Source organism: Dendrobates tinctorius, unplaced genomic scaffold, assembly GCF_039654945.1.
Source record: "Dendrobates tinctorius isolate UK_male_01 unplaced genomic scaffold, ASM3965494v1 ptg000070l, whole genome shotgun sequence".
Taxonomy (NCBI): domain Eukaryota; kingdom Metazoa; phylum Chordata; class Amphibia; order Anura; family Dendrobatidae; genus Dendrobates; species Dendrobates tinctorius.
Genome location: NW_027361738.1, coordinates 77,823,396 through 77,850,013, shown reverse-complemented (window position 1 = coordinate 77,850,013; position 26,618 = coordinate 77,823,396). Strand labels below are relative to the sequence as shown.

At 48.2% G+C, this 26,618-nt stretch overlaps 2 protein-coding genes across 3 annotated transcripts in view; one reads left to right on the top strand and one right to left on the bottom strand.

Annotated features, from left to right (window-relative positions):
- Positions 1-7,482, bottom strand: part of PTTG1IP2 (PTTG1IP family member 2) — a 68,163-nt gene extending 60,681 nt beyond the window's left edge. The window contains exon 1 of one of the 2 annotated variants that reach the window (XM_073581961.1): positions 7,262-7,482. In XM_073581961.1, coding sequence (XP_073438062.1) covers positions 7,262-7,382 — 121 coding nt within the window. In that variant the 5' untranslated portion in view covers positions 7,383-7,482. The remainder of the gene's footprint in view (positions 1-7,261) is intronic. The other variant, XM_073581960.1, reaches the window with a different exon arrangement.
- A 71-nt stretch (positions 7,483-7,553) lies between these two features.
- LOC141095712 (tRNA-dihydrouridine(47) synthase [NAD(P)(+)]-like) overlaps positions 7,554-26,618 on the top strand; it is a 62,827-nt gene continuing 43,762 nt past the window's right edge. The window contains exon 1 of the mRNA XM_073581959.1: positions 7,554-7,683. The gene's annotated coding sequence lies outside the window, so the exon portion shown is untranslated. The remainder of the gene's footprint in view (positions 7,684-26,618) is intronic.

Genomic DNA, 26,618 nt, shown 5'->3' with positions numbered 1-26,618 from the left:
CTAGTAACACCTTACACCTGATAACATCTCTACTGGCCCCAAGATGGCTATACAGAAGTAGTGAGTTCAATGCAACAAATGAATTTAGCAAACATTCAGTAGGCACTGTTATATACCATTAAATGAAAGGTTGCACTAGATGACAGCAAACAGGGATTGTAGCAGGAGCAGAGATTGTACCATTAAATGAAAGGTTGTCTTCAATCAGAGGCTGGACAGACATCTGTCTGGGATGGTTTAGTGAATCCTGCTTTGAGCAGGGGGTTGGACCAGACAACCCAGGAGGTGCCTTCCAACTCTACCATTCTATGATTCATTCAGCTCAATGGGACTGCAATACCAGGCTCAACTTGTGGACAGAAGTGGCGCTGTTCCCTGTAAGGACAAGGTTTCATCTGTGCAAACTCATTCCTGAATGATCTGTAATGTAAAATTACACAGAAATAAAGCCTAAACGAAAGTTAGCCAAGCGTGACATTAGCGGGTGAAGAGAGCCTTGTTCTAAATCTTTACGGCTTTATTGGATTTTATGGAAATTTACAAGTGGCCGCTGATGGCTGAGAAAACACCACTTATCAGATGTCGCCCCATGTGACTGATGGCCTTTGATGACCCGGATCTCAGGAGTTAGACTAATAACGACGCTAATTATTCTCATGTGATTGTCAGCCAAAACGAGACCTCGGTATAAGTGTTAATTTGTTTGTGGTTTAAAAGGGATAGGTGAAAACGTCTGAAGTTGGGCACAGAGACCACCGCCGATCCCCGGAAAGGGGCGCTTTTGTTTTGGGCTCTTCTTTCTTCAACAATCCCACAGAGCATGAACGCAGTGATGGTCAAGTTTGTGGTCAATCCGGAGCAGAAACTGATGGAGGCTGCGGGATCTACATCTGCATTGTGTCAATTTATGCTGCAGATTTTCACTATTGATTTCAATATAAAGGGTATGTGCACAATGGCTCTTTTAACTTAAATTTTGGAGCCACAACCATCCAAATCTTCTACAAAACCTCAAAAACTTGGGCATTTCATCTCAAAAGAAAAAAATAAAGCAGAGTCTACATCGACAATGCCAGCCCTGCGTGATAAGTGCAGTGTCCTAAGGTAGAAGAACCCATGGTCACATGAGAACAGGTCCTGCTCCCAGCCAGAGTCTCATGCTACAACTGAACCGTAGAGGAGCGATCTGTGCACTCTCCTTCCCACCTCCAGTGTAACATGTGCGCCAGCCCAGAAAAAAGGGAAAGTGAGCTCTGTGGGAAGGGCGAATAGGGGTGGAAAGGCACCAATGGAGCCAGCGCTAGCGGGGGAAGGATTTACAATTCAACAAAACAAGTAAACTGTGTGCCAACCTGTGGTGGTGGCAACATCCTCAGTGAACCTCTACTGATTGTAGGTGTACCACCACCACATTTCTCAGTCTTGTCTGTAAAAGATGGGCAGCAGAATGCATGTGATTGTACTGAGGCGGGGGGCGACAAAAAAAAAAAAAAAAAAGTATACTCTGTCATGAACTCATTTTCTGCTCCACCAGTTGAGAGTTCCCCTTCTGTTCTCCCTCTGGTGGTGACAGGAGGTAGTGAGGTTGGTTTAAGTGGTAGTGATCTGCCACCTGATGAGGAAGATAACGATTGGATATAAAACAGCCGACGCCCTATCCTGCTGCTGGTGATTCAGTCCGCTTCTCAGGTCCTGGACTTCAGCTCTCTTCCAGTCTTCTCAAGTTAAGTTTGTTTTTTGTTATTGTTCACACTTGCGCTTGTTGGTCAATTCAGTTTTTTGTGTAATCAGCCTGCCCCTGCTGGGGCTATGCCGAATTCCCACTCCTATTAATCAGTATTTGCCAATCTGCTTTTTGTCCCTTATTAGATTGGCCTTTTTTTTGCTCTGTCTCAGAATATTTCAGAGTGCTGATATAGGTTTTGAAGTCTAGTGACTTCAGGGTTAATTTTGCTATCAGAAGTGTTGGACAATATTTTTGTAGGTTTTTTTGGCAGATTGCAGACAGTGTCTTTCCTTTCCAGTCCTTTTTAGGCTGGTTTCACATTAGCGTTGAAACAACGCTGCGCACTGCGTCGGTAAGCCCCGCCCCGATCCGGCTCCATCCGGGATCACCGCCTACTATCGCATTTGCACGCATGCGATCGGCGCACCCTATCTTTAGCCTAGGGTGCGCAGATCATGCGCTGCCAGTGTGAACGTAGCGTGCTGCACACTTTTGACGGTGCACCGCGTGCGCCGAAATGCAACATGCTGCATTTCGGTGCGCACGGCGCACCGTCAAAAGTGCGCAGCACGCTACTTTCACACTGGCAGCGCATGATCTGCGCACCCTATGCTAAAGATAGGGTGCGCCGATCGCATGCGTGCAAATGCGATAGTAGGCGGTGATCCCGGATGGGGCGGGCAGGGAGCCGGATCAGGGCGGGGCTTACCGACGCAGTGCGCAGCGTTGTTTCAACGCTAATGTGAAACCAGCCTTAGTTAGCCGGGCCCCATTGTTTGCTCAGCCTATTTTCCTGCCTTTGTATTTTCATCTTGTTTCAACGTCAATACATGTGGGGGGCTGTCTTTCCTTTGGGGTCTGCTCTGGGGCAGTTAGTTTTCCACTTTTCCTGCTTTAGGATTATGTAGCTCTCAGGTTGTGACGAGGCGTCTAGGACCATCGTAGGAACGCTCCACGACTGCTGCTAGTTGTGCGGTTAAGATCAGGGCTCTGCAATCTGCATAGTTACCAACTTCTCTGGTTTTCTGAGACCTAGCTTGTTGTCTTTTTTTCCCTCCTCGGTTTCCCATTCATAACAATACTCCTTATAGGAGGAAGAATGCAAAGGGGAAAAAACTGCTGAAAAACACAACACATACACTGACTCGGAGAAGGGGTTATAAATCAGAGAATACCCACTATGACCCCTAGAATGATAGGTCCTATTACCTACGGTAATAATGACATCCCTCGCCCCCCCCCCCCCATGATACCAGAGGCCATCCCTCTTACCCCAATGAATTTAAAGCACAAATGTCACTGGATTCACAATATAAACAGTTTACATTTTTAAAGGAATGTTATTATCATAGGTTACTGGCCACCCTGCAGTTTAAAAGCGGTTGCCAATGTCGTAGGAAAGAATCTCTGGAGCCGCCAGATGGCTTGTTCTGCCCTGGGTCAGCGTGTCTGTGCTCTAGAGGCAACGCTGTGCCTGATAGTAGCTTTGGAAAGCGCACAGTTAACAAAAGTGGCGAGACCATAACTGCTGGTCCAAACTGCCAATCAGGAGCACACTATGGAGACAATGCTTCTAAATAGATCTTACACCTGATGAGGCTGATGTACCTACTTTTAAAATCTATGGCTGCATTAAAATAAGTATTTTATGAGTCCGGCTAAGAAGGTTTCTTTTAAAAATGGGCAAAGAAACTTCACTGAAGGAGTATAAAGATATAGAGTAGTATCTCAACAGCAGACAGACATCACCCCTCCTCCTAGTATAACCAATGGAACCACATACCGTAATATCTGTATTACAGGCAGTACACACACAGTTGTGTGAAAAAGATTTTGCCCCCTTCCTGATTTCCTATTCTTTTGCATGTTTGTCACACTTAAATGTTTCAGATCAACAAATTTAATTAGACAAAATAAGACAAGTAATCACAGAATGCAGTTTATAACTGAAGGTCTTTATTATTAAAAGGAAAAAGAAATCCAAACCTACAGGGCCCTGTGACAGTGACTGCACCCTAAACGTAATAACTGGTTGGGCCGCCCTTAGCAGCAACAACTCCAATCAAGCATTTGAGATAACTGGCAATGAATCTTTTACAATGCTCTGGAGGAATTTTGGCAACTTATCTTTGCAGAATTGTTGTAATTCAGCCACATTGGAGGGTTTCTGAGCATGAACCGCCTTTTTAAGGTCATGGCACAGCATCTCAATCGGATTAAGGTCAAGACTTTGACGGGGCCACTCCAAAGTCTTAATTTTGTTTAGCCATTCAGAGGTTGACTCACTTGTGTGTTTTGGATCATTGTTCTGCTGCATAACCCAAGTGCGCTTTAGCTTGAGGTCACAAACAGATGGCCGGACATTCTGCTTCAGGATTTTTGGTAGGCAGCAGAATTCATGATTCCATGTACCATAGCAAGTCTTCCAGGTTCTGAAGCAGCAAAACAGCCCCAGACCATCACATTACCACCACCATAGTTTACTGTTGGTATGATGTTCCTTTTCTGAAATGCTGTGTTACTTCTACGCCAAATGTAATGGAACATAAACCATCCATAAACTTCACCTTGTGTCTTGTCAGTCCTTCTCCCAAAAGTCTTGTGGATCATCAAGATGTTTTCTGGCAAAACTGAGAAGAGTCTGATTTTTATTGCAACTCTGATATGCAGGCCAATTTTGCCCAGTCTCTTTCTTAGGCAACATTCACACTATCAGTATTTGTAAGCCAAAAGCAGGAGTGGACGATAAATGCATAAGTGGTGACTTTTTCTATTCTACTTTGCCTCTGTGGCCGGGGTCACATTAGTGTACGGCATCCGACGCAAGAACATCGGATGAGATATATTCCAATGACCCTCGGCTCCTGCTCTGCTGCGAGCGGGAGCAGAGTGTCATGCTACTGTGCTCCAAGACTCTTGCAGAGAATTGGAGCACAGCTGCGGAGAAGTCATTTCTCCATCTCCTCCGCTGCCGGCGTATATCGCACCGCACTCGGATGATTTCCCTGTGAGGTCCGTTGTGTCACTCGCACCCATAGACTTATATGGGTGCAAGTGAGCCAAGACTCGGCCGAGTGTCGGTGCCAATCGCAGCATGCTGCGATTTTACACGCACGCTGAAAACGCCCCAAGAAAATAAATGGTGATGTGAGCTACCCAACAGATTAACACTGGTCTGAGCGCTATGCGATGTTCTCCCGCATAGCACTTGTCCGTATTCTACACTAGTGACCCTGGCCTGATTGTAAGCCAAAACCCGGAGTGGAACAAATACTGATGTGAAATGCTGACTAAATACTGAAAGTGTGAACATAGCCTTATGGTGCAGTCATGAACACTGACCTTAACTGAGGCATGTGAGGCCTGCAGTTCTTTGGGTGTTGTTGTGGGGTCTTTTGTGACCTCTTGGATGAGTTGTCTCTGCGCTCCTGGTGTAAGTTTGGTCGACCGGCCACTTCTAGGACTGTTCACTCTTCCATGTTTTCACCATTTGTGGATAATGCCTCTCACTGTGGATCACTGGAATCACAAAGTTTTATAATCTTTTCCAGACTGCTAGATCCCAAATACTTCATTTCTTATTTGTTCCAGAATTTCTTTGGATCGTGGCATGGCATCTAGCTTTTGAGGAACTTATCTACTTCACTTTGTCAGGTAGGTCCTAAGTAAGTGATTTCTTGATTGAGAACAGGTGTGGCAGTAATCAGGCCTGGGTGTGGCTAGAGAATTTGAAGTCAGCTTCCCAAAAATATGATATACCACAGATAATTTGTGTTTGTAGGCTATGTGCACACGTATGCAGAAAATTCCTGCATGAAAACCGGACTCCTTCCCAGAAAATGCGTGTTTTTTTCCGCAATTTTTCCCGGAGCGTCCCCAGACACACAGAAAATAGCAAGAAATGCAGAATTTACCGCAAAATTAATGAGCATGCTGCGTTTACCGCGAAGTGTTTTTTCACGGTAAAAAACGCATCAATGTGCACAAAAAGTGCAAAATGCATTAAAATGAATGGGAAGCTTCTTTTAGGTATTTTTGGAGTGGATTTTTTGGTAAATCCACGGGAAAAACGCAAAAAAAAACCCCACAACGTGTGAACACAGCCTAAAGGTGGGGGGGCAATCTTTTTTCACACAGGGCCCTGTAGGTTTTGAATTCTTTTACTCCTTAATAAAGACCTTAATTTATAAACTGTATTCTGTGTTTACTTGTGCTACCTTTGTGTAATATTTAAATGTATTTGGTGATCTGAAACATGCAAAAGTATAGGAAATCAGGAAGGGGCAAACACTCACACAACTGTAATCTGTACTACAGATAGGTGTACTGCCTGTTTGATGAACTCGCACCTTGCCACCCCACCTGACCACTATTACGCCAGACGGATCACATAATGCGGTCTCCCCACTTTCACCAATGCGACATTCCGCACCCCTGGGGACACGTACTGTCAGCTTGGTACAGTTTTACACAGACACCCCCAGTCCACAAGGGGTCCGGAGGTGGAGAGCATGTTGCCCACGCAGTCATTGAAGTGGCACCACACTCGCTCACACCCCTGACACGCTGAGAGCCCCCTTTCACTAGCACCAGTGAAACAGAGCACTGCCAGCCCGATAGGTCTGCCACCAGTTCCTCGTTAGATATAAGCCCGGTCAGTTAATGGGATTATGTCGGGCCAGAAATCAACCCCGGCAGCATGCAAAGTTAAACCGAGAAAAAAAAGACGTGTGGATCAAGAGAAAAGAGCACTACACAATAGTTATACATCTATAATGGTCAGACACGCAAATACAATATTTGTAGGACAAAAGATATAAATAGATGGATCATGTCAATTACTAGGTTGGCGTTTGACCAGGTGTGTGCTGGGCTGCCAGCTGGCTCCTAGGTCCTTCACAGCACGTTACTTGATATGACCCCCTTTCAAAGTGGATGGCATGAATGAGAGCGACCACATGGCCTTACACTCGCCTTTATCCCCTTTGGGTCACTCCATTCCAATCCTCTGGGCTGAACCTAAATTTTGGTCTCCTTGCCTCTAGCAGCTAAAAACTCCAAAACCTAAGATGACTCATAACTCTAATGGATGGTTCTAGGGAGGTGGTGTTGGCACCATCGCATCCAGCTGGGCCCCTGCTACGCGCTGAGACTAAAGACATCTTTGCTATCTGGTTCCTACCGGCCATTCTACGTATAAGCCCTCCCTGAGGCGCTAGAACGGTGCGGGACCCTGGAAGGCGTTCGCCATGTTCTGGAGATCTCGGAAATAGACACGATGTACGGCTAGGAGGGATAGGGTCTCCATAACTCCTTATGGAATTATGTTTCTAGAATGTTCTGCTCGCTCGCTGTGCGAGGTGACCGCTTTCTCCTTGATAATACTGGATTTCCCGCTGAGTCCCTTCTGCACAGAGGAAAGGAGGTTTTATCATCCCAGACCAAGTAGGATGCAAATAATTGGCATGGAATTATATCTCCACAATCCATATTGCAGGCAGTATGTACACTTATTATTATTCCCCCTACTCTTACGTCTGGTGATGGGAGCTGGCACTGGAGGACTGGTCTGTGTCGCCACCATGGTCAGGCCGAGGAGAAGCAGCAGGACCCGGGCACAGAGCTGCTGCATCCTCGTCTCCTCCATGGCTGTCATGTGATGACTGGAATCAGCGCTCCGTCCTCCTCCTCCGCAGCACCGCGATCACTGGGACTGCCCCGACTTCCGGGAGGCCGGGCCTGCCGCTTCCTGATCACACTGCTGCACCACGTGACCCTCCACCTGCTGCATAATACGGACACAAACATTCCACTGCGGAACGTTTTGTTTCGCCACTGTTGCTGCACGGACCTAAAATTAAAACGTACAGTAGTGGGCATGGGGGTTTGTATTCACGGTTGCACAGGAAATAGTTTCGTTCCCGGGTTCTGCGTGGAGAGAGCAGCGCAGTGGCGAGGTAGCTACACGTGTGATGGGGATTTCTGGGTGCAGGGTGCAGTTATGGGGGGGTGTTTGTCTCCTCAATTCAGAGCAATGTGGTCCCTGTGTGTTACTGAATGGATTAATGATGTTCTGCTGCTACTGCAAATGTCAGCCAGCCTGCCCGAAGGGTATGTGCACACATTGCAGATTTGCTGCGGATTTTCAGCAGATCCGCAAGTGATTTACAATACAATAGAGAAAAAAATGCTGTGCACATGCTGCGGAAAATTCCGCATAGAATCCGCAGCGGTTTATGTTAAGCAGCATGTCAATTCTTTTTTGCAGAACCGCATGCGTTCTTACACCCATTCCATTATAGAAATCTGCAGGGGTAAAAACGCAGGCCAATCCGCAAAAAAAAAAGCGCTGATTTTTACTACCTGCAGATTCTGCCAAGAGGTGCTGATTCCGTGCAGAAAATTCTGCAGGCAAATCTGCAACGTGTGCACGTACCCTAACAGCCTGCGGCTCTCCTGCCATGATGGGGGTTGTAGTCACCCTGTAGCCAATCTTCATTTTCACTCTTTTGTTTTTTCTTCCTTTTTTTTTATTTTTCTGCCTAATATCCGTATCTGGGATTGTTTTTCTGCAGGACCGCTTGTAGTTTTCAATGATTCCTCCTTTCATGTAACCTTTTAACCTCTTAACCCCCAAGGGTGGTTTGCACGTTCATGACCGGGCCAAATTTTACAATTCTGACCACTGTCCCTTTATGAGGTCATAACTCTGAAACGTTTCCATGGATCCCGGTGATTCTGACATTGTTTTCTCGTGACATATTGTACTTCATGTTAGTGGTAAAATTTCATTCATATAACTTGCGTTTGTTTGTGAAAAAAAAACAGAAATTTGGCGAAAATTTTTAAAATTTCGCAATTTTCCAACTTTGAATTTTTATGCCCTTAAATCACAGAGATACGGCACACAAAAAACTTGATAAGTAACATTTCCCACATGTTTACTTTATATCAGCACAATTTTGGAACCAAAATTTTTTTTTTTTTGTTAGGAAGTTATAAGGGTTAAAAGTTGATCAGCGATTTCTCATTTTTGCAACCCCATTTTATTTTTACGGACCACATCACATTTGAAGCCACTTTGAGGGGTCTATATGATAGAAAATACCCAAAAGTGACACCATTCTAAAAACTGCACCCCTTAAGGTGCTCAAAACCACATTCAAGAAGTTTATTAACCCTTCAGGTGCATCAAAGGAATTTTTTGAATATTTAAAAAAATGAACATTTAACTTTTTTTCACAAAAAAATACTTCAGATTCAATTTTTTTGATTTTACCAAGGGTAACAGGAGAAACTGGACTGCAAAAGTTATTGTGCAGTTTGTCCTGAGTATGCTGATACCTGATATGTGGGGGGGAACCACTGTTTCGGCGCATGGCAGAGCTCAGAAGGGAAGGAGCGCCGTTTGACTTTTTCAATGCAAAATTGGCTGGAATTCAGATTGGACACCATGTGACGTTTGGAGAGCCCCTGATGTACCTAAACAGTGGAATCCCCCCACAAGTGACCCCATTTTGGAAACTAGACCCCCCCAAGGAACTTGTCTAGATATGTGTTGAGAACTTTGAACCTACAAGGGCTTCATAGAAGTTTATAACGTACAGCAGTACAATTAAAAAATCATCTTTTTTCCCCAAAAGTGATCTTTTCATCCCCAATTTTTATTTTCCCAAGGGTAACAGGACCCTAAAACTTATTCTGCAATTTGTCCTGAGTACGCTGATACCCCACATGTGGGGGTAAACCACTATTTGGGCGCATGGCAGAGCTCAGAAGGGAAGCAGCGCCATTTGACTTTTTTGGCTGGAATTGAGATCGGACACCATGTCGCGTTTGGAAAGCCCCTAATGTACCAAAACAGTGAAAACCCCCAACAAATGACACCATTTTGGAAACTAGACCCCCTAAGGAACTTATGTAGATGTGTGGTGAGCACTTTGAACCCCCCGTGCTTCACAGAAGTTTATAACGCCTGGGCTTGAAAATAAAAAAATCGTATTTTTTCAACAAACTTGATCTTTTAGGCTACTTTCACACATCAGGTTTTCGGTGTCAGGCGCGATCTGGTGTCGTGCCGGAACGCCGGATCCGGCAAATGTTTTGTAAAACCTGATGTGACGGATCCGGTTTTCTGCCGGATCCGTCTTGTTCTTGACAGACAAAACCGGATCCGTCTCATCCGTTTTTCTATCCGTTTTTCGACGGATTACGCCGGATCCGGTTTTTAAAATTGACCCTTGTGGCCTTCCGAACGGGATTGGCTACTGGAAAACTATATATAGCGTGTTCCTACAGCCCTTCTTTGACAGGTTGTAGAGGAGAAAGTGCAGGTTGGAGAGAAGAGCAAGTTACTGGCGAAGATGGATGTTGTGATTGGAAATATTTTGAAGAATTTGGCGGATTTTATAGCGGAGGCGAATCGTTTGAGGGTGATTGTTCTGGAGAAGGAGAGAGCGAGACAGCAGCGCATCAGGCATCGTAGACGACGTTTGTGGATCCACCCCATCACAGCCAAGAGAATGACGCGTGGGGTCTATTCTACACTCTGCATGGACCTTCGACGAAACCCGGATACATTTTTTGGATATGTTCGGATGAAAATGGAGAATTTTGATTACTTGGTGGAGCGCATTGCACACCTCATAAGAAAAGCGGACACCTATTGCCGCTTCTCTGTTTCACCCGCAGAGCGTCTGATGGTGACTTTAAGGTAAGCCACATTTATTGGATGTGATCGCATCAGAGCAAACTTTCACTGCAATCTTGTTGGTGGTAGTTTGTATCTCCAAGTGTTATAGCTGAGTTTTGGTATGTAATGCTGTGATTTAAAACTAATTTATTGTTTTTTAATTCCCCACAGATTTCTTGCAACTGGAGAATCCCTTTCGTCACTGCATTTCCAGTACAGACTCGGGATTTCCACCATATCTGGAATAGTGAACTACACATGCCGTGCACTGTGGGACTCCTTAGCTGAAGAGTTTTTACCAGAGCCCACAACAGAGAGGTGGATTGAAATTGCTGACAAGTTTCAACAGATATGTCAGTTTCCCAACTGCTTGGGCGCTGTGGACAGGAAACATATCCGCATTGTAAAGCCAGCCGGATCGGGATCGGAATATTTCAATTACAAGAAATATTTTTCAATTGTCCTCATGGCCATCGCTGACGCGGAATACAAATTTATTGCGGTTGATATTGGGGCCTATGGCCGCTCCAATGACTCTCAAGTTTTCAAACTGTCTGCCATGGGGCGTAAACTGTATGGAAACACCTTCCAGTTCCCACCACCTAGACCGCTGCCGCAAACATCTGGTCCACCTATGCCATTTGTCTGTGTAGGGGATGAAGCCTTCCAGCTGTCAGAACACCTTTTGAAACCGTACTCTAGCAGAGGATTGACAAGACCAAAACGCATTTTTAATTACCGCCTCACAAGAGCAAGAAGAATGGTTGAATGTACCTTTGGTATTCTGACAGCCAAATGGCGGGTCCTATTGACTGCGATCAACCTCAAGACAGAAACTGTTGACGAGGTGATCAAAGCTTGCGTGGTACTCCACAATTTTGTTATCTGCAAGGAACCCATTTCCATTGAGGACACCTCTGAAGAAACCACCTTGCAAGATTACCATGACATTACCACTAGAAGTTCTGTGACGGTTTCAGTAATGAGGGACAATTTTGCACTATACTTTGTCACCTCAAGGCAGAGTACACTGGCAGGATGACAGAGTGTGAAAGATTTGTGCCCTAACCAAACTTGTGTACCTTCTGTACCAACAGTATATACCTTTGCCAACCAAAGTTGGCTATCTTGTCATGGTCTCTATTTTTAGCTTTAGGCCACAGGTGTGTACCTGGTTGTGTTTTATGCAAAGTATTTCACCTTTTAACAAAAGTTGTGTACATTGTTAGGAAATCACCAACAATAAACACAACTTTTTAGGTGAAATACTTTGCTTCAAACACAACCAGGAACACAACTGTGGCAAAAAGCTAAAATTTACCCACAGTTATATACCTGGTTTTGAATACCTTTTTACCTTTTAAATACCCTGTATTTAACCTTTTTTTTAAACATATTTCGCCGCAGAAAGAAATGACAGACAACCAGTGTAAACAATAATTTAACTTTTATTTAAAATATTTTTTTTTTGTAAACTGTTTTTAAAGTTAAAAAAACTTTTTTAATAAAGGTTTGAAACCAACTGGGCATTTTTATTACAAAACACATCATAAATCTGTGTAGTGTGGGGTGGAAATACTGCTGGAGGGGCTGCGGGACACTTCGACAATGGGAGTGTGGAGAGAGGACTGGGATCGTGGTGGGGAAGGAACAGTTAGAGGTGATGGTGTGGAAAAAGCTACAGAATGGGTGGACATGTGGGAGGCAGAAGAGGTGGTGGGCGGTGGAGTGGAGGGTTGGGCAGGGACTGTAGGAGCAGATGATGTTGATGGAAAGTTGTATGGGGAAGGAGTTTGGTACGGGGAAGGAGTTTGGTACAGGGCAGGTTGCTGGAAGTGGGGAGATGTCTGGTACTGGGGAGGTTGCTGGTACTGGGGAGGTTGCTGGTATGTAATAGGGGGAGGATGGAAAGTGGCTGGAGGGGGTGCAGATGTAATAGGAGGGGGAGGATGGAAAGTGGCTGGAGGGGGTGCAGGTGGAGGAACTACAGTGGTGGGAGGTGGAGGTTGGGAGGTAACCTGCTGTAGAGCACCGTGGCACGAATGCATTACATGCATCTGCTGGGTAGGAGATAGTGTTGCCATGCGCTCCACAACAGACCTGAAAAAGGTGTGGTTTGGCGAAGATCTTGCTTCTGAATGCATGGTTTGCAGAAGTGTCTTCACCTCCAGAATGCTGGAGTTGATCTGCTGAAAGCCTGCGGAGATTTGCTCTGACAAGACTTTGAGACAGTTCTGGAAAGATGCATTCAGATGCAAGAACTCTGGCGCATAACTCTTTTCCTGACCCCTCTGCCGCCCAGTACCCGCAGGTGTACTAGAGGTGGCAGGGGCAGAAGGGTGGGGTAAAGGGAAAGCGATCTCCTCACCAGCAGCTTCATGTAATGTAGGCGGCCACGATGCTCCTGTGCTGGTGGATGGGACAGATGGGTCGAATGTGTGGGAAGGTGCAGATGTACCAGGGCGGTCGAAGTGTCCCTCGGTGCCGGTCTCCTCAGGGATCGCCTCAGAAGGGTCCAATCGTGCAGGCTCCCGAGTGCTGCTCACCGTGCTGTGGAATAAAGAGAAAAAAAAAACAATTAAAATACTGACATGGTATGGCCCTGGCTGAAAAAAAAAAAGTTACATCTAAACATTTTTTTGTCACATGTGGTGTGTAATATTTACCTTCTGGTGAGCATTGTTTCCCGGAGGAACGACAGGGCTTGTGCGTACTTGTACTTGCTCCTGCGTCCTCCAGATCCACTCGGGGCCCGCATCTCTTTATTGAACTCCTTCTTGAAACGATCCCTCACAGACCGCCACCGCTTCACAATTCTCTCCCCTGAAACGAGAAAGGACAAAGTGGTTAGTATACAACATCAGTGTTTCCCAAACTCCAGTCCTCATGGTCCCCAGGGGTCATGTTTTCAGGATTTCCAAAGTAAATAGAAATCCTGAACACATGATCCGTGGGGACCACGAGGACTGGAGTTCGGGAAACACTGGTTTAAATCAAGCAACCGGTACTGTATATACTTACGCTCTTTAATCTGGGCCCGAGCTTCGAGGTCCTCCCAGCGGTCCACAAGGAGCGAACAGATTTCCTCCCAGAGTCGTCGGGTAACGATAAGGTCAGCGTGGCGGCGGTCAGCCATATTCCAGAGCGGCTCCCTTTCTCTGACGAGATCGATGAGGTGGTCCACATCGATTCCTCCATCCTCACCGTCAGAGTCGGGAGCACGCTGTGAAGGCTGTTAAAGAAAAAGACAAAAATAACATAATTAGCCTCCACAAAAGAAATGAAATAAAAAGTGCAAAAAAACAAAGCAAAAAAATTTATACTTACACGCTGGTGACCGCCGCGTTGCTGTCGCCGACGACCCTGGGAGGCACTGTGAGGACCTCTTGGCCGAGCACCAGATTGGGAAGACTAGAGAAGAAAACAAAAAATGTTATGTCTTTGGATGTAGGCATTTGTTTGCTGTGTGTGGTCTGCAGAACATTGTTTTCTATGTGTTGTGTGTAGTGTGATGTTGTGTTTCTGCGTTTGATGCAAAAAACTTACCAATTGTGAGCCCACTCCAAGTGTCTGTCCACCCCTTCCTTCTTCTTCTGGGAGCTCCTCTTCATCTTGTGATTCCTGTTTTGAAATAAAAGGCAATGAATAGACATATATTACAGAGATGATGGATTTTGGAAATAAAAACTTACCGTCAAACGCTGACGATGCGAGGGAGGGCTCCCAGAAGAAGATGTGCTGTCTTCCTGCTGGCCAGACTCCATGGCTGTGGGTGGTGTTCCTGCTGCTGCCATTGCTGCTGCTGCTGCATCTATTGGGCGGCTGTTGAATAAAGAGAAACAAAGGGCCAATGAATATCTTGATATTCCATGGCCCTAGTTTGGAGGAATGGGGGATTTGATAATTACCGTCTCTCATCTGCTGCTGGACTCCCCTCCCGTTGTTCAGCATGCTGCTCCATTTGGGGTGGTGCTGATGGTGCTGCTGCAGATGTCTGCTGCCTTCTCCTGCTCCTGGTTCTTGGCTTGGGTGGCATGTTGGGTGTGGCTGAGGGGTCCCACTGTCTTGCTTTTATATATGTCTTGTGGGCAGAGCTACTGAGCATGCTCAGACCAAAAAAAAACGGATCCGGCCACCGGATCCGGCTGTCGCCGGATCAGGCGCATTGCGGCGCTTATAGGCTTTCATTGTATGTCTCGCCGGAGACAAAAAACGTTACAGTAGCCGTTTTTTCCAGACGCCGGATCGCGTCACATTGCCGGATCCGGCGAAAATCGGATGAAACGCATGGCCATCTGGCTCGATCCGGCTCTAATGCAAGTCAATGGGGGGGAAACCGGATCCGGCACTGCATTTCGCCGGATCCGGTTTTTGTCAAAAGCGCTGGATCGCGCCTGACGGCGAAAACCTGATGTGTGAAAGAGGCCTTAGTCCCCATTTTTTTTATTTTCCGAAGGGTAACAGGAAAAATTGGACCCCAAAAGTTGTTGTCCAATTTGTCCTGAGTATGCTGATACCCCATATGTGGGAGAAAACTACTGTATGGGCACACGTCGGGGCTCGAAAGGGAAGTAGTGACGTTTTGGAATGCAGACTTTGATGGAATGTTCTGCGGGTGTCATGTTGCCTTTGGAGACCCCCTGATGTACCTAAACTATTGAAACTCCCAACAAGTGACCCCATTTTGGAAACTAGACCCCCCACGGAACTTATCTAGATGTGTGGTGAGCACTTTGAACCCCCAAGTGCTTCACAGAAGTTTATAACGACCGGGAGTGAAAATAAAAAAATCATTTTTTTCAACAAAAATGATATTTTTGCCCCCAATTTTTTATTTTCATAGCGGTAACAGGAGAAATTGGACCCCAAAAGTTGTTTTGCAATTTGTCCTGAGTAGGGTGATACCCCATATGTGGGGGTAAAACACTGTTTGGGCGCATGGCAGAGCTTGGAAGGGAAGGAGCGCCATTTGACTTTTTCAACGCAGAATTGGCTGGAATTGAGATCAGATGCCATGTTGCGTTTGGAGAGCCCCTGATGTGCCCAAACAGTGGAAACCCCCAATTCTAACTCCAACCCTAACCCCAACACACCCCTAACCCTAATCTCAGCCCTAACCCTAATGGGAAAATAGAAATAAATACATTTTTTTAATTTTATTACTTTTCCCCTAACTAAGGGGGTGATAACGGGGGGTTTGATTTACTATTTATGGCGGTTTTTATGTTTGGCAGCTGTCGCACGCTAAAAGACGCTTTTTATTGTAAAAGTAGTTTCTTTATCGCCTTATTGGGGGACACAGATTACCATGGGTGTATGCTGCTGCTGCTAGGAGGCTGACACTATGCAAAACAAGAAAATTAGCTCCTCCCTCGCAGTATACACCCACCGACAGGCACCAAGCACCTCAGTTTGTGCTTAGTGTCTGTAGGAGGCGGACCGGGATCTCCCCAGATCCGCAGTTAACTTTTTTCCCTTAGGTTTTCTAGTAGAACGTTTTTAATTCTGTCTTATGTCTTTCAGATTCAAGTCGGGAAACAGGGTGTAAGTTTCACCCTGCTTTCCCTTGTCAGGCGGCTGAGCGAGCAGTGTGGCGTACCCCACATCGCAACTCTCAGTACCGCTGGCAGGACTTTTTCCCTATCACCTTCTGGTGCTATGGGTTGTGGACAGGTGGCTGGTCCTTGCCAAATCCCCCTCCTCACCCCTCTCTCGGGACAGGGCTGAGAGGAAGACGGCGATCGCAAGTAGTGAATCCTCATCCAACAAGAGGTTAACACCGTCTTCTGCAGGATGTGGGTACAGTGGACATTCCCCAGCGGCTTGCCTTATGCTCGTGGCCACCTGTGATCATCCTCTTCAGTGACGTCAGGTAAGTGCCTGTACGATCCCTCCAGCCCCGCAGTGTTACCAGAGAACCCATCGGCAGTATCATCTACAGGCTTCCCTGTTTGAATCTCCCGCCTCTCTCTCATCAGCCGCGCGCCTCCCTATCTATATTCAGGGGGGCACAGAACAGTTCACAGCCTGGGCAGTGATTTCAAGGGAATCTGCGGGCATTATACCTTAATATCGGCGTTTTTTATTGTCCCGAGTAGTTATCAGGCACCGGGCTGCGGCGGCGTCAGTTTCACTTTAACTTTCTTTTTAGCCGCTTTCAGCGCGCTTCCTCCTCCTTCTGAGCGCGCTTTCCTGCACGCCTTTCCTATCCTATCACAGGGCTCCTTTCTCTTTTGCCTCGCCCCCCTCCTCCCCGCGCCCTCCCCGCTGCCCTTATCCAATCGTGGCTCAGCTACTAAGCTCCGCCCGCCGCTTCCTTTATACAGTAGTTCCTGGTCGTCTTTTCTCTTCCTGTGTTGCGTGGGGGACACTTTGGTGTTCTCTGCTCGCCTGAATCTCGGTAGGCTCTGCGGCTCAAATTAGCTCCTCTCCGCAGTTTTTCTCCCTAACTCGTGTGGCCATTCAGCAGGTTACGTATGCCCTACCCTTCAAGGGGTCTCAGCTTCAGGCCCACCGCTACCCACTACGCTTGTGCGTGCTGTAATAAGAAGTGTGCTTCAGGTCAGTCGTCCCCCTTCTATCCGTCCTGCAGACCTTCCATTATGTCTGCCTCTCAGGAGCACACCGAGTCCCGGGATGAGGATACTCCACCTCCCCTAGAGTGGGCCGTGGTAATGTCTCAGTCGGTCACTGACTTGACTAAAGTTTCTCAGTCTCTGGTCCAGGTCTTAGAACGATTGCCTCAGCTAGCTACAGCCACCTGCGTACCGACCGCCTCTCAAGGTGAGTCGACCGCACCTGACCGCGACCTTCAGAGGGAAAGATCGGGCAGGAGTTCTAGGAAGCGAGCTCTGTCTACTTCATCCTCCAGCTCGCAGGGTCCTGCTGCCTCTCCTAGGGTTCCTTCGCCCTCCTCAGAAGACGACCTTTAGTCAGGCGATGACTCCCAATCGGGGTCTAGTTCAGACGCCGACAACGCATCTAAAACACGGGACATGGTCGATAGCCGAAATGAGACTATCTTCCAAACCCTTAAAATTAAGCAAGATAAAGCTCCCCCTCAGGAAGGCTCTGTGCTCTTTAAACGAGCAAGGCCCCCCATCTCGAACCCTTCCCAATCACAAAGAGTTCGAGACTACCTTGTCCAAACACTGGGAGCGCCCTGAGCAACGTTACTCAGGCCGCAGGTATTTAGACGTGCTGTATCCCTTTGATGCGGACCTGCTCACAAAGTGGACCAAGACTCCCGAGGTGGATCCCCCAGTTTCACGGATAGCCTCAAAAACGGTTCTATCCCTTCCAGATGGGGCATCGCTTAAAGATCCTACTGACAGGCAGATTGAATCTCTGGCTAAGTCAATCTTTGAGGCATCCGGCGCCTCCCTCTGTCCTATTTTCGCATTCGCCTGGGTGGCGAAAGTCATTTCCGCTTGGGCTAAAATTCTTTGCAGGGGCATCTTAGCGACAGCTGCTCAAGACGAGTTAGCAGATCTGGCAGATCAGATTAACCATGCGGGTAAATGCCTTTTGGCCGCCTCCTTGGACGCGGCCGGGTGCGTAGCTAGGGCTAACAGCAATGTAGTCGCTATACTCCGAGTCCTTTGGCTAAAGTCGTGGAATGCGGATACTACTTCAAAAAAGTCGCTTACTAATCTTCCATTCCATGGATCTAGGCTCTTTGGAGCCAAGCTGGATCAGATAATCTCCAATGCCACTGGTGGTTAAAGCACTTCTCTCCCCCAGTCTCGACCAAAACGCTTTTTTAACAGAAAGGGTTTTTGGCCGTTCAGATCTTTTCGTCCCTTCTCTTCCACGGAAAGATCTGCTCAGCAAGATCGCTCTTCCACCACTAGGGAGCGGGAGCAGAAAAAAAACAAAAAACCTTCTTACAAACCCGCTCCCCGCTGGAGATCTAGAGGTCAATACTCCAGGTCTTCAGGGTGGGAGGCAGACTTTCTTTTTTTGTCGATGCTTGGCTGTCCGCTGTCGACGACACTGGGGTCAGAGAAATCGTCGCATCCGGTTACAAGATTGAATTTGCTTCCCCCCCCAAACAGACGGTTTTTCCTGTCTCGACCCCCGAGACAGCGGTCCCAGATTCCAGGGTTCCTTCAGGCCATTTCCTCCCTTCTTTCCGCCGGAGTTATTGTTCCCGTCCACCCAAATGAACGGTTTTCAGGGTTCTACTCAAATCTCTTCGTAGTCCCGAAGAAAGACGGCACCCTTCGCCCAATCCTGGGCCTCAAATTGCTCAACCGCCACGTGAAGATTCTTCATTTCAAAATGGAGTCCCTTCGGTCGGTGATAGCCTCGATGGAACCCGGAGAATTCCTCTGCTCGGAGGACATACGTGATGACTATCTTCACATCCCTGTTTGTTTGCAACATCAGAAATATCTTTGTTTTGCGATTCAGGAAAATCAATACCGGTTCACGGCTCTCCCCTTCGGTCTAGCCTCCGCTCCCCGTGTTTTCACGAAGGTGATGGCGACAGTCATGGCCATCCTTCGCTCCAGGGGGATCCTCATCATCCCTTATCTGGACGATCTCTTGATCAAGGGCTCGTCCCGCCAAGACTGCCTTCAGAGACTTCAGATAACCCTGGACACTCTCTGCCGTCTTGGATGGCTAGTCAACAAGGAGAAGTCCATTCTGATCCCCACGCAGCGTCTGACTTTTCTGGGCATGGAATTCGACACGAACCTGGGCCGGGTGTTTCTTCCGAGGGAAAAATTTACGGCTTTCCAAGGGAATCAAAATCCTCAAACGGCCAGCACCCATCCCCCTTCGGGCCTGCATGAAAGTTCTGGGGAAGATGGTAGCTTCCATGGAAGCAGTACCCTTTGCACAATTTCATCTTCGTCCCCTCCAGCTATCCCTTCTTTCAGCCTGGGACAAGTCCACGCTGTCCTTGGACCGTCCCAATCTCCTCCCTCTCAGAGTGAGGCAATTCCTGACTTGGTGGGCAATGCCAGCGTCAGTTCTACAAGGGAGGTCTTTCCTTCCGCTTCAGTGGCAAGTCATCACCACCAGCCTTCTAGGCTGGGGAGCGGTGTTCCATCAGAAAACGGCCCAAGGCCACTGGAATCAACAGGAGGCTCTTCTGCTTATCAATCTTCTGGAGATCAAAGCAATCTTCCTGGCCCTTCTTCGCTGACAGCCTCTCCTCGTCGGCAAGCCAGTCCGCATTCAGTTGGACAACGCCACGGTTGTGGCGTACATAAGCCACCAGGGGGGCACTCGCAGCAAGTAATGTCAGAAGTGGCCAAGATACTGCGCTGGGCGGAACGTTACGTTCCGACAATCTCAGCCGTTCACATTCCAGGGGTGGAAAATTGGGCAGCCGACTTTGAGTCGTCAAGGTCTAGCATCAGGCGAATGGGCTCTTCATTCCACAGTCTTCAATCAGATATGCCAGCGCTGGGGCTCGCCGGATGTCGATCTCATGGCATCTCGGATGAACCACAAAGTTCCGCGCTTCATAGCCAGGTCCAGGGACCCTCTAGCCGTCGCTTGCGACGCCCTAGTAATTCCGTGGTCCCAGTTCCGACTGTATCTGTTTCCGCCTCTTGCCTTGATCCCACGAGTGGTCAAAAAGATAAAATCGGAAGGCGTACCAGTTATTCTAGTGGCGCCAGACTGGCCGAGACGACCTTGGTACACGGAACTGGTGACCATGCTCGCGGACGTTCCCTGGAGGCTTCCAGACCGTCCGGATCTTCTCTTGCAAGGCCCCCTTTACCACGAGAATTCTCAGTCTCTGAGTTTAACTGCATGACCATTGAGGCCGCAATTCTGAGAGAATCAGGTTTGTCAGACCACGTGATTCAGACTATGATCAGAGCCAGAAAACCGGCCTCTTCCCGCATTTACCATAGGTACTGGAAGGCTTTTTTCCGTTGGTGCGACGATAAAGTCTTTCCGATGTCCTTTTCTGTTTCATCCATACTTTGGTTTCTCCAGTCTGGTTTAGAGGCGGGTCTGTCCCTCAGTACCCTCAAGGGCCAGGTCTCCGCTCTATCCTCTTCCAAAGAGAGCTTGCTTCCTTGTCGCAGGTTAAGACCTTTCTCCAAGGGGTCGCCCATGTGGCTCCCCCTCTTCATTCGCCGATAGACCCGTGGGATCTGGATCATCGTCCTTAGCGCTCTTCAAAAGGTGCCGTTCGAGCCTATCCAGGACATTCCTTTAGTCCTTTTCTCATGGAAGGTAACCTTCTCGATTGCCATTACATCCATCAGAAGAGTTTGAGTTGGCGGCCTTGTCATGTCGTTCCCCTTACCTTGTTCTTCATCAGGATAAGGTCGTCCTCAGGCCCATTCCTTCATTTCTTCCGAAGGTGGTGTCCTCTTTCCACATCAATGAGGATATCGTTCTCCCATCTTTGTGTCCTGCTCCTTCTCACCCTCTTGAGAAGTCGCTCCACAAACTGGACGTAGTTAGAGCCTTGCGTGTCTATCTCGCCAGGACCTCTTCTTTTCATCAGTCCGATTCTTTGCTAGTCATCTCTGAAGGTCGCCGGAAAGGGCTTCCGGCTTCCAAATCCACGATCGCTCTCTGGATTCATTCTACCATTCTGGAAGCGTACCGACTTCAGAAAAAACGGCCCCCTCCGGGAGTGAGAGCTCACTCCACCCGGGCTGTGGCGGCTTCGTGGGCCGTTCGTCACCAGGCTTCAGCTTTACAAATTTGCAAGGCCGCGACCTGGTCGTCCTTGCACACCTTTGCGAGGTTCTACAGGGTTCATACCCAGGCCTCGTCTGATGCAGTTGTTGGTAGGAAGGTTCTGCAGGCGGCGGTGGCACACCGGCCGACCTAAGCCTTTCCTATTCTTTCGTTCCTTATTGCTGTTCCCGCCCTTGGGACTGCTTTGGAACGTCCCATGGTAATCTGTGTCCCCCAATAAGGCGATGAAGAAAGATGGATTTTTGGTTCTTACCATAAAATCTCTTTCTTGGAGCCTTCATTGGGGGACACAGCACCCTCCCCTGTTTAAGTTGTACAGTGTTGGGTGGGTACATATGTTTAGAGTTTTCTCGTTGCTTCTCCTACTGCTTTCTCACCAGCTGAGGTGCTTGGCGCCTGTCGGTGGGTGTATACTGCCGGGGAGGAGCTAATTTTCTTGTTTTGCATAGTGTCAGCCTCCTAGCAGTAGCATACACCCATGGTAATCTGTGTCCCCCAATGAAGGCTCCAAGAAAGAGATTTTACAGTAAGAACCAAAAATCCATCTTTTTGCATCACCACATATTGAGAGCTATAATTTTTCCACATTTTGAGCCACCGAATCATGTGAGGTCTTATTTTTTGCGAAACGAGTTGACGTTTTTATTGGTATCATTTTCGGGCACGTGACATCTTTTGATCGCTTTTTATTCCGATTTTTGGGACGCAGAATGAACAAAAACCAGCGTTTCATGAAATTCTTTTGGGGGGTGCGTTTACACCGTTCCGCCTGCGGTAAAATTGATAAAGCCCTTTTATTCTTCGGTTCAGTACGGTTACAGCGATACCTCATTTATGTCTTTTTTTTTTATGTTTTGGCGCTTTTATGCAATGAAAACAATTTTATATAAAAAATAATTATTTTTGCATCGCTTTATTCTGCGAGCTATAACTTTTTTATTTTTTTGCTGATGCTGTGTGGCGGCTCGTTTTTTTGCGGGACAAGATGATGTTTTCAGCTGTACCATGGATATTTATATGCGTCTTATTCTGTTGCCTAATTGGGGGACACAGAACCGTGGGTGTTATGCTGCTGTCCACTAGGAGGCGACACTATGCATAATCTGAAAAAGATTAACTTTGGCTCCTCCTCTGCAGTATACACCCCTGGACGGCGTCAGCCTTCTCCTGTTTTTGCTTAGTGTCGCAAGGAGGCACACCTAATTTTTTTTTTTTTTACTCCGTTTTTTCCTTGATTTTTTTCAACGGACTACAGAAGAAGAAAAGAGGGTCTCTAGCGAGACTCCCGGCATGGCTCCCTCCTCGGTCCCCTATTAAGGGGTACCCGGTTGAGGTCTAGATGGCTCTTCCCCATGTCGCTCCTTCCCCAGTCCCTCGGGTACTGGTTCGAAGTCGAGACCCCCCCTCCTTCCTCAGTTCCCTTGGGCTCTGGGTTGAGGTCGAGGATAGGATGAAGCCCCCTGACGGTGACAGCAGCACCCTCCCTAATCCCCCTCTGGGGGCATTAGGTTGAGACACCGCAGGTAGGGCCTGTACCAGGCACCATTCGGCCACTTACAAGTCCAGGGACCCCAGCCCAGCTGCGGGCTCCTGATGGGACTGGGGGAGGTGCAGGCAGGCATGGCACTCCCTGCGCCCCTGTCTCTGCGGCAGCACAAGCTGCATAGCGCCTCAAAGGGACCCCCACAGGGCCCAGGTTGTGCTCATGACTCCACCGCTAGCCTACCGTTCAATCTGGGGGGGGGGTCTGGTTTGAATCCGACACCCCCCCCCCCCGGACAACCGCGCTGTCCTGGAAAACTTCTGGGCATAAGGTATCAAATTTAGGCTTCGGCCTAGCCGAAGTCGCCGCCTTATTCCCGCCCCCCCGGCCCGCCCCCCCGGATGACGAAAATGACACTCTGCAGTGTCATAGAAGGGGCGGATCGAGACAGGAAGGGCGCGCTTTTACATAGCTCCGCGCGCCCTTTTCAGCTCTCCGCCCCCTTCCCCCTCCACCTCAGAATTCCGGTGGCCATCTTGCTGCACCTGAAGACACTGAAGGCAGCACAGCGGTCTCTGGGGGGCACAGGACTGGGATTTATCGGGGCTGGACCTAGGGGGCGCACCGGTGGGGTAAAACTGAGGTAGGGCTAAATTAACCCTTCACGGTTGATCCAGTGATTTCCAAATTAGTTCACAGGATGTTGCTAGCAACTGAGAATGACCACACGGAGACGGGGGTCTCTGTACGGGAGGATCCAGGCAGATCACTAGTCCCCTTTATTTTAGTCACTACTTTTATAATCTTTTGCCTAATTATGCACAGTTCTCAGCTACCAATAACATCATTGTAATACATTCACTTTATAAGCCAATAGTATTGCAAGAAAATCGGAATATGTCCCTAGTTACGTGACGTAGAGAATAGAACAAAAGCACATTCTTTTAGGGTCTCATATCTCATATCTTGTACAAGCTAGAACAGTCTAGTTTCATAACAGCTGCGAACTTTCACCTATTTACAAAATTTATCTTATAAACAACAAAATGGCGTTGCAAGCACAAAAATGGATCCCGGAGAACAATTTGTCCCGTACATCTGAATACTGTACTTCACAAGATCACAGCTGGGTTCTTTGTACTCACCTGTGAGTTCATATAACCTATAACGCTCCCCTATTCCTTTTCCTCTGCGTAGATACCCCTGTAGGGCCTCTGCTAATCAGCCTCTAGACACTATGTCGGGCTCAAGGAAAAGGACCAGGCAAGACTGCTTTTATGCAGTCTGCACAGCCTGCAAGGCTACTCTCCCCAGCGGCAGCACGTACCCGCACTGCCGGGACTGTACCCAAAACACAGGATCAGAACCCCAAGAAGTCCCTACCAACGCTTCTGCGACCGCTACTGAACCGGAATGGGCGACTCAGATGTCGCAGTCTATGACACAGTCTATAGATAACCTGACCTCCACACTACTGCAGGCTCTGCAGGGTCATGTCTCGGCTATGAACGTTACCCAGCAAAGGGACATTCGGTCTCAGGGACAGGCCGTTTCCGACAGTTTGAGTCGTAAGCGGACCCACAGGTCGCGTTCATCTGCGTCCTCACATAGCACTAGGTCGTCCCCTTCCAGGGAGAGACACAGTGGCTCCAGGTCACCGAGACCGTCCCCTGATAGAGAAAGACAATGCGGATCTCCACAACGATCCCAGACCACAGAACACCTCTGCCCTAGTTGGCCCTCTAGGGAGCTCCTTAGCGATGCGCAAGACTCAGAGGGCATATGTGACTCTAACTCAGATAATGAAACAGAGAACACTCTGGTCCCTTGTCCCCCTAGCAATACGGGGCTAGTTGAGGATATAATCTCTTCCATCCTTCGGGTGCTGGACATTTCTGATCCAACCCCGGATGCACCAGAACACAAGATTTCCTTCGAAAGTGTTCTGAAACCATCTCAGGTCTTCCCTAATCACCCGGAATTTCAAAAAATACTTTCTAAGCATTTTTCGCAGCCTGAGAAAAAATTCACCAATTGCAAATACATGGAAGCAAAGTACCCCTTCCCACAGAAGGACGCTACGGATTGGACAGATCCGCCTGAAGTGGACCCCCCAGTCTAGGCTGGCAGCACAAACACTTCTCTCACTGCCGGACAGCTCAACCCTTAAGGACGTAGCAGACAGACAGGTAGAACGCATGGCTCGTTCAATCTTCGAAGCGGCAGGTGCCTCTCTGGCTCCCGCATTTGCTTCAGTTTGGGCAGCCAAGGCCATTATGGCCTGGGCTAATCTATTGCAACAGGGCCTCCAAGCTTCAAACCCTCAGCTGGCGGACCAGGCGGTGCAAATTGCAGTAGTGGCAGATTACATCGTCCATGCAGTGTTGGATTCTGCAAGGGGGTAGCGGGAATAGCATCAAACGCCATCACAATCCGGCGTATTCTCTGGCTGAGAGAATGGAAGGCGGATGCGGCCTCAAATAAGTCCTTAACAAATCTCCCATACTTCAGTGGGCGTCTTTTCGGTGAAAAGCTGGATACAATGATATCCAATGCTACCGGGGGTAAAAGTACTTCTCTCCCTCAACTAAAACCAAAAACGCACGTTTAAAAGACGTAATCAATATAGTTTCCGATCCTTTCGGAATTCTTCAGGCTGGAAAAGCTCAGACTTTCCCCTCATCATGACTCATGCCCTCCGGAAGACACCCCACTTGTAGGCGGACGACTGCTACTCTTTCAGCAGGTCTGGTTGCCTATTACAGAAGACAAGTGGGTCAAGGAAATAGTGTCTTCAGGATACAAGATCGAGTTTACTACCAGCCCACCGCACAGGTTCTTTCTCTCCGTTCCTCCAAAACCTCCACTCAAAGCTCGAGCCTTCCATCAAGCGGTTTCTTCCCTCCTGCAAACAAGAGTCATAGTACCGGTTCCAGCAGACGAGCGCTTCCGAGGGTTCTACTCCAATCTGTTCGTGGTGCCCAAGAAAGGAGGCAGCGTCCGACCCATACTGGACCTCAAGCAACTCAACAAGTATGTTCGAGTTTGTCACTTTCGCATGGAATCCCTCCGGTCAATCGTTGCGTCCATGGACAAAGGAGAATATCTCGCATCCATAGACATACAGGACGCATACCTGCATATACCGATTGCTCCCGCCCATCAGAGATTTCTCAGATTCGCAATCAACAAAGACCATTACCAGTTTGTGGCCCTCCCGTTCGGTCTCGCCACGGCTCCCAGAACATTTACAAAGGTCATGGCAGCTACCATGGACGTTCTACACTCCAGAGGCATAGTAGTCGTTCCATACCTGGATGACCTCATCAAGGCCCCCACCTTCAAGGACTGGGAGGTCAACGTCTCAATCACAATCGACACTGAGTTGCCTGGGATTGTTAGTCAATTTACAGAAATCTTCGACTACCCCGAGTCAGTCTCTGGTCTTCCTGGGGATGCTATTCAACACATCCAGGGGTCTGGTGATCCTCCCCAGGGACAAGGCACTGGCCCTCCGTTTGGGAGTTCGCACTCTCCTCCGCAATTCCCCCCCCCCGATCTCTCCGGTATGCCATGAGAGTACTTGGCAGGATGGCAGCAGCAATGGAGGCGGTACCATTTGCCCAGTTTCACTTCAGACCCCTTCGACTGGCCATCCTCAAGTCCTGGGACAGGAATCCGTTCTCCCTCGACAGGGAGTTCTGGTTATCATGGAAAACCAGGAGGTCCCTGCACTGGTGGCTCAAGCCAACCTCGCTTGCAAGGGGAAAAAAAAAAAATCCTTTCTCTACAGTCAATGGAAGGTTTTGACCAGACCACGGACGCAAGCCTTACAGGTTGGGGCGCTGTGCACCTACATCACAGAGCGCAAGGCAAGTGGTCACCAATGGAAGCGACCATGCCCATCAACATCCTGGAAATCCGGGCCATCTTCCTGGCATTGAAGGCCTTTCATCACTTGGTAGCAGACTCTCATATCAGAGTACAGTCGGACAATGCCACGGCGGTGGCATACGTGAACCATCAAGGCGGGA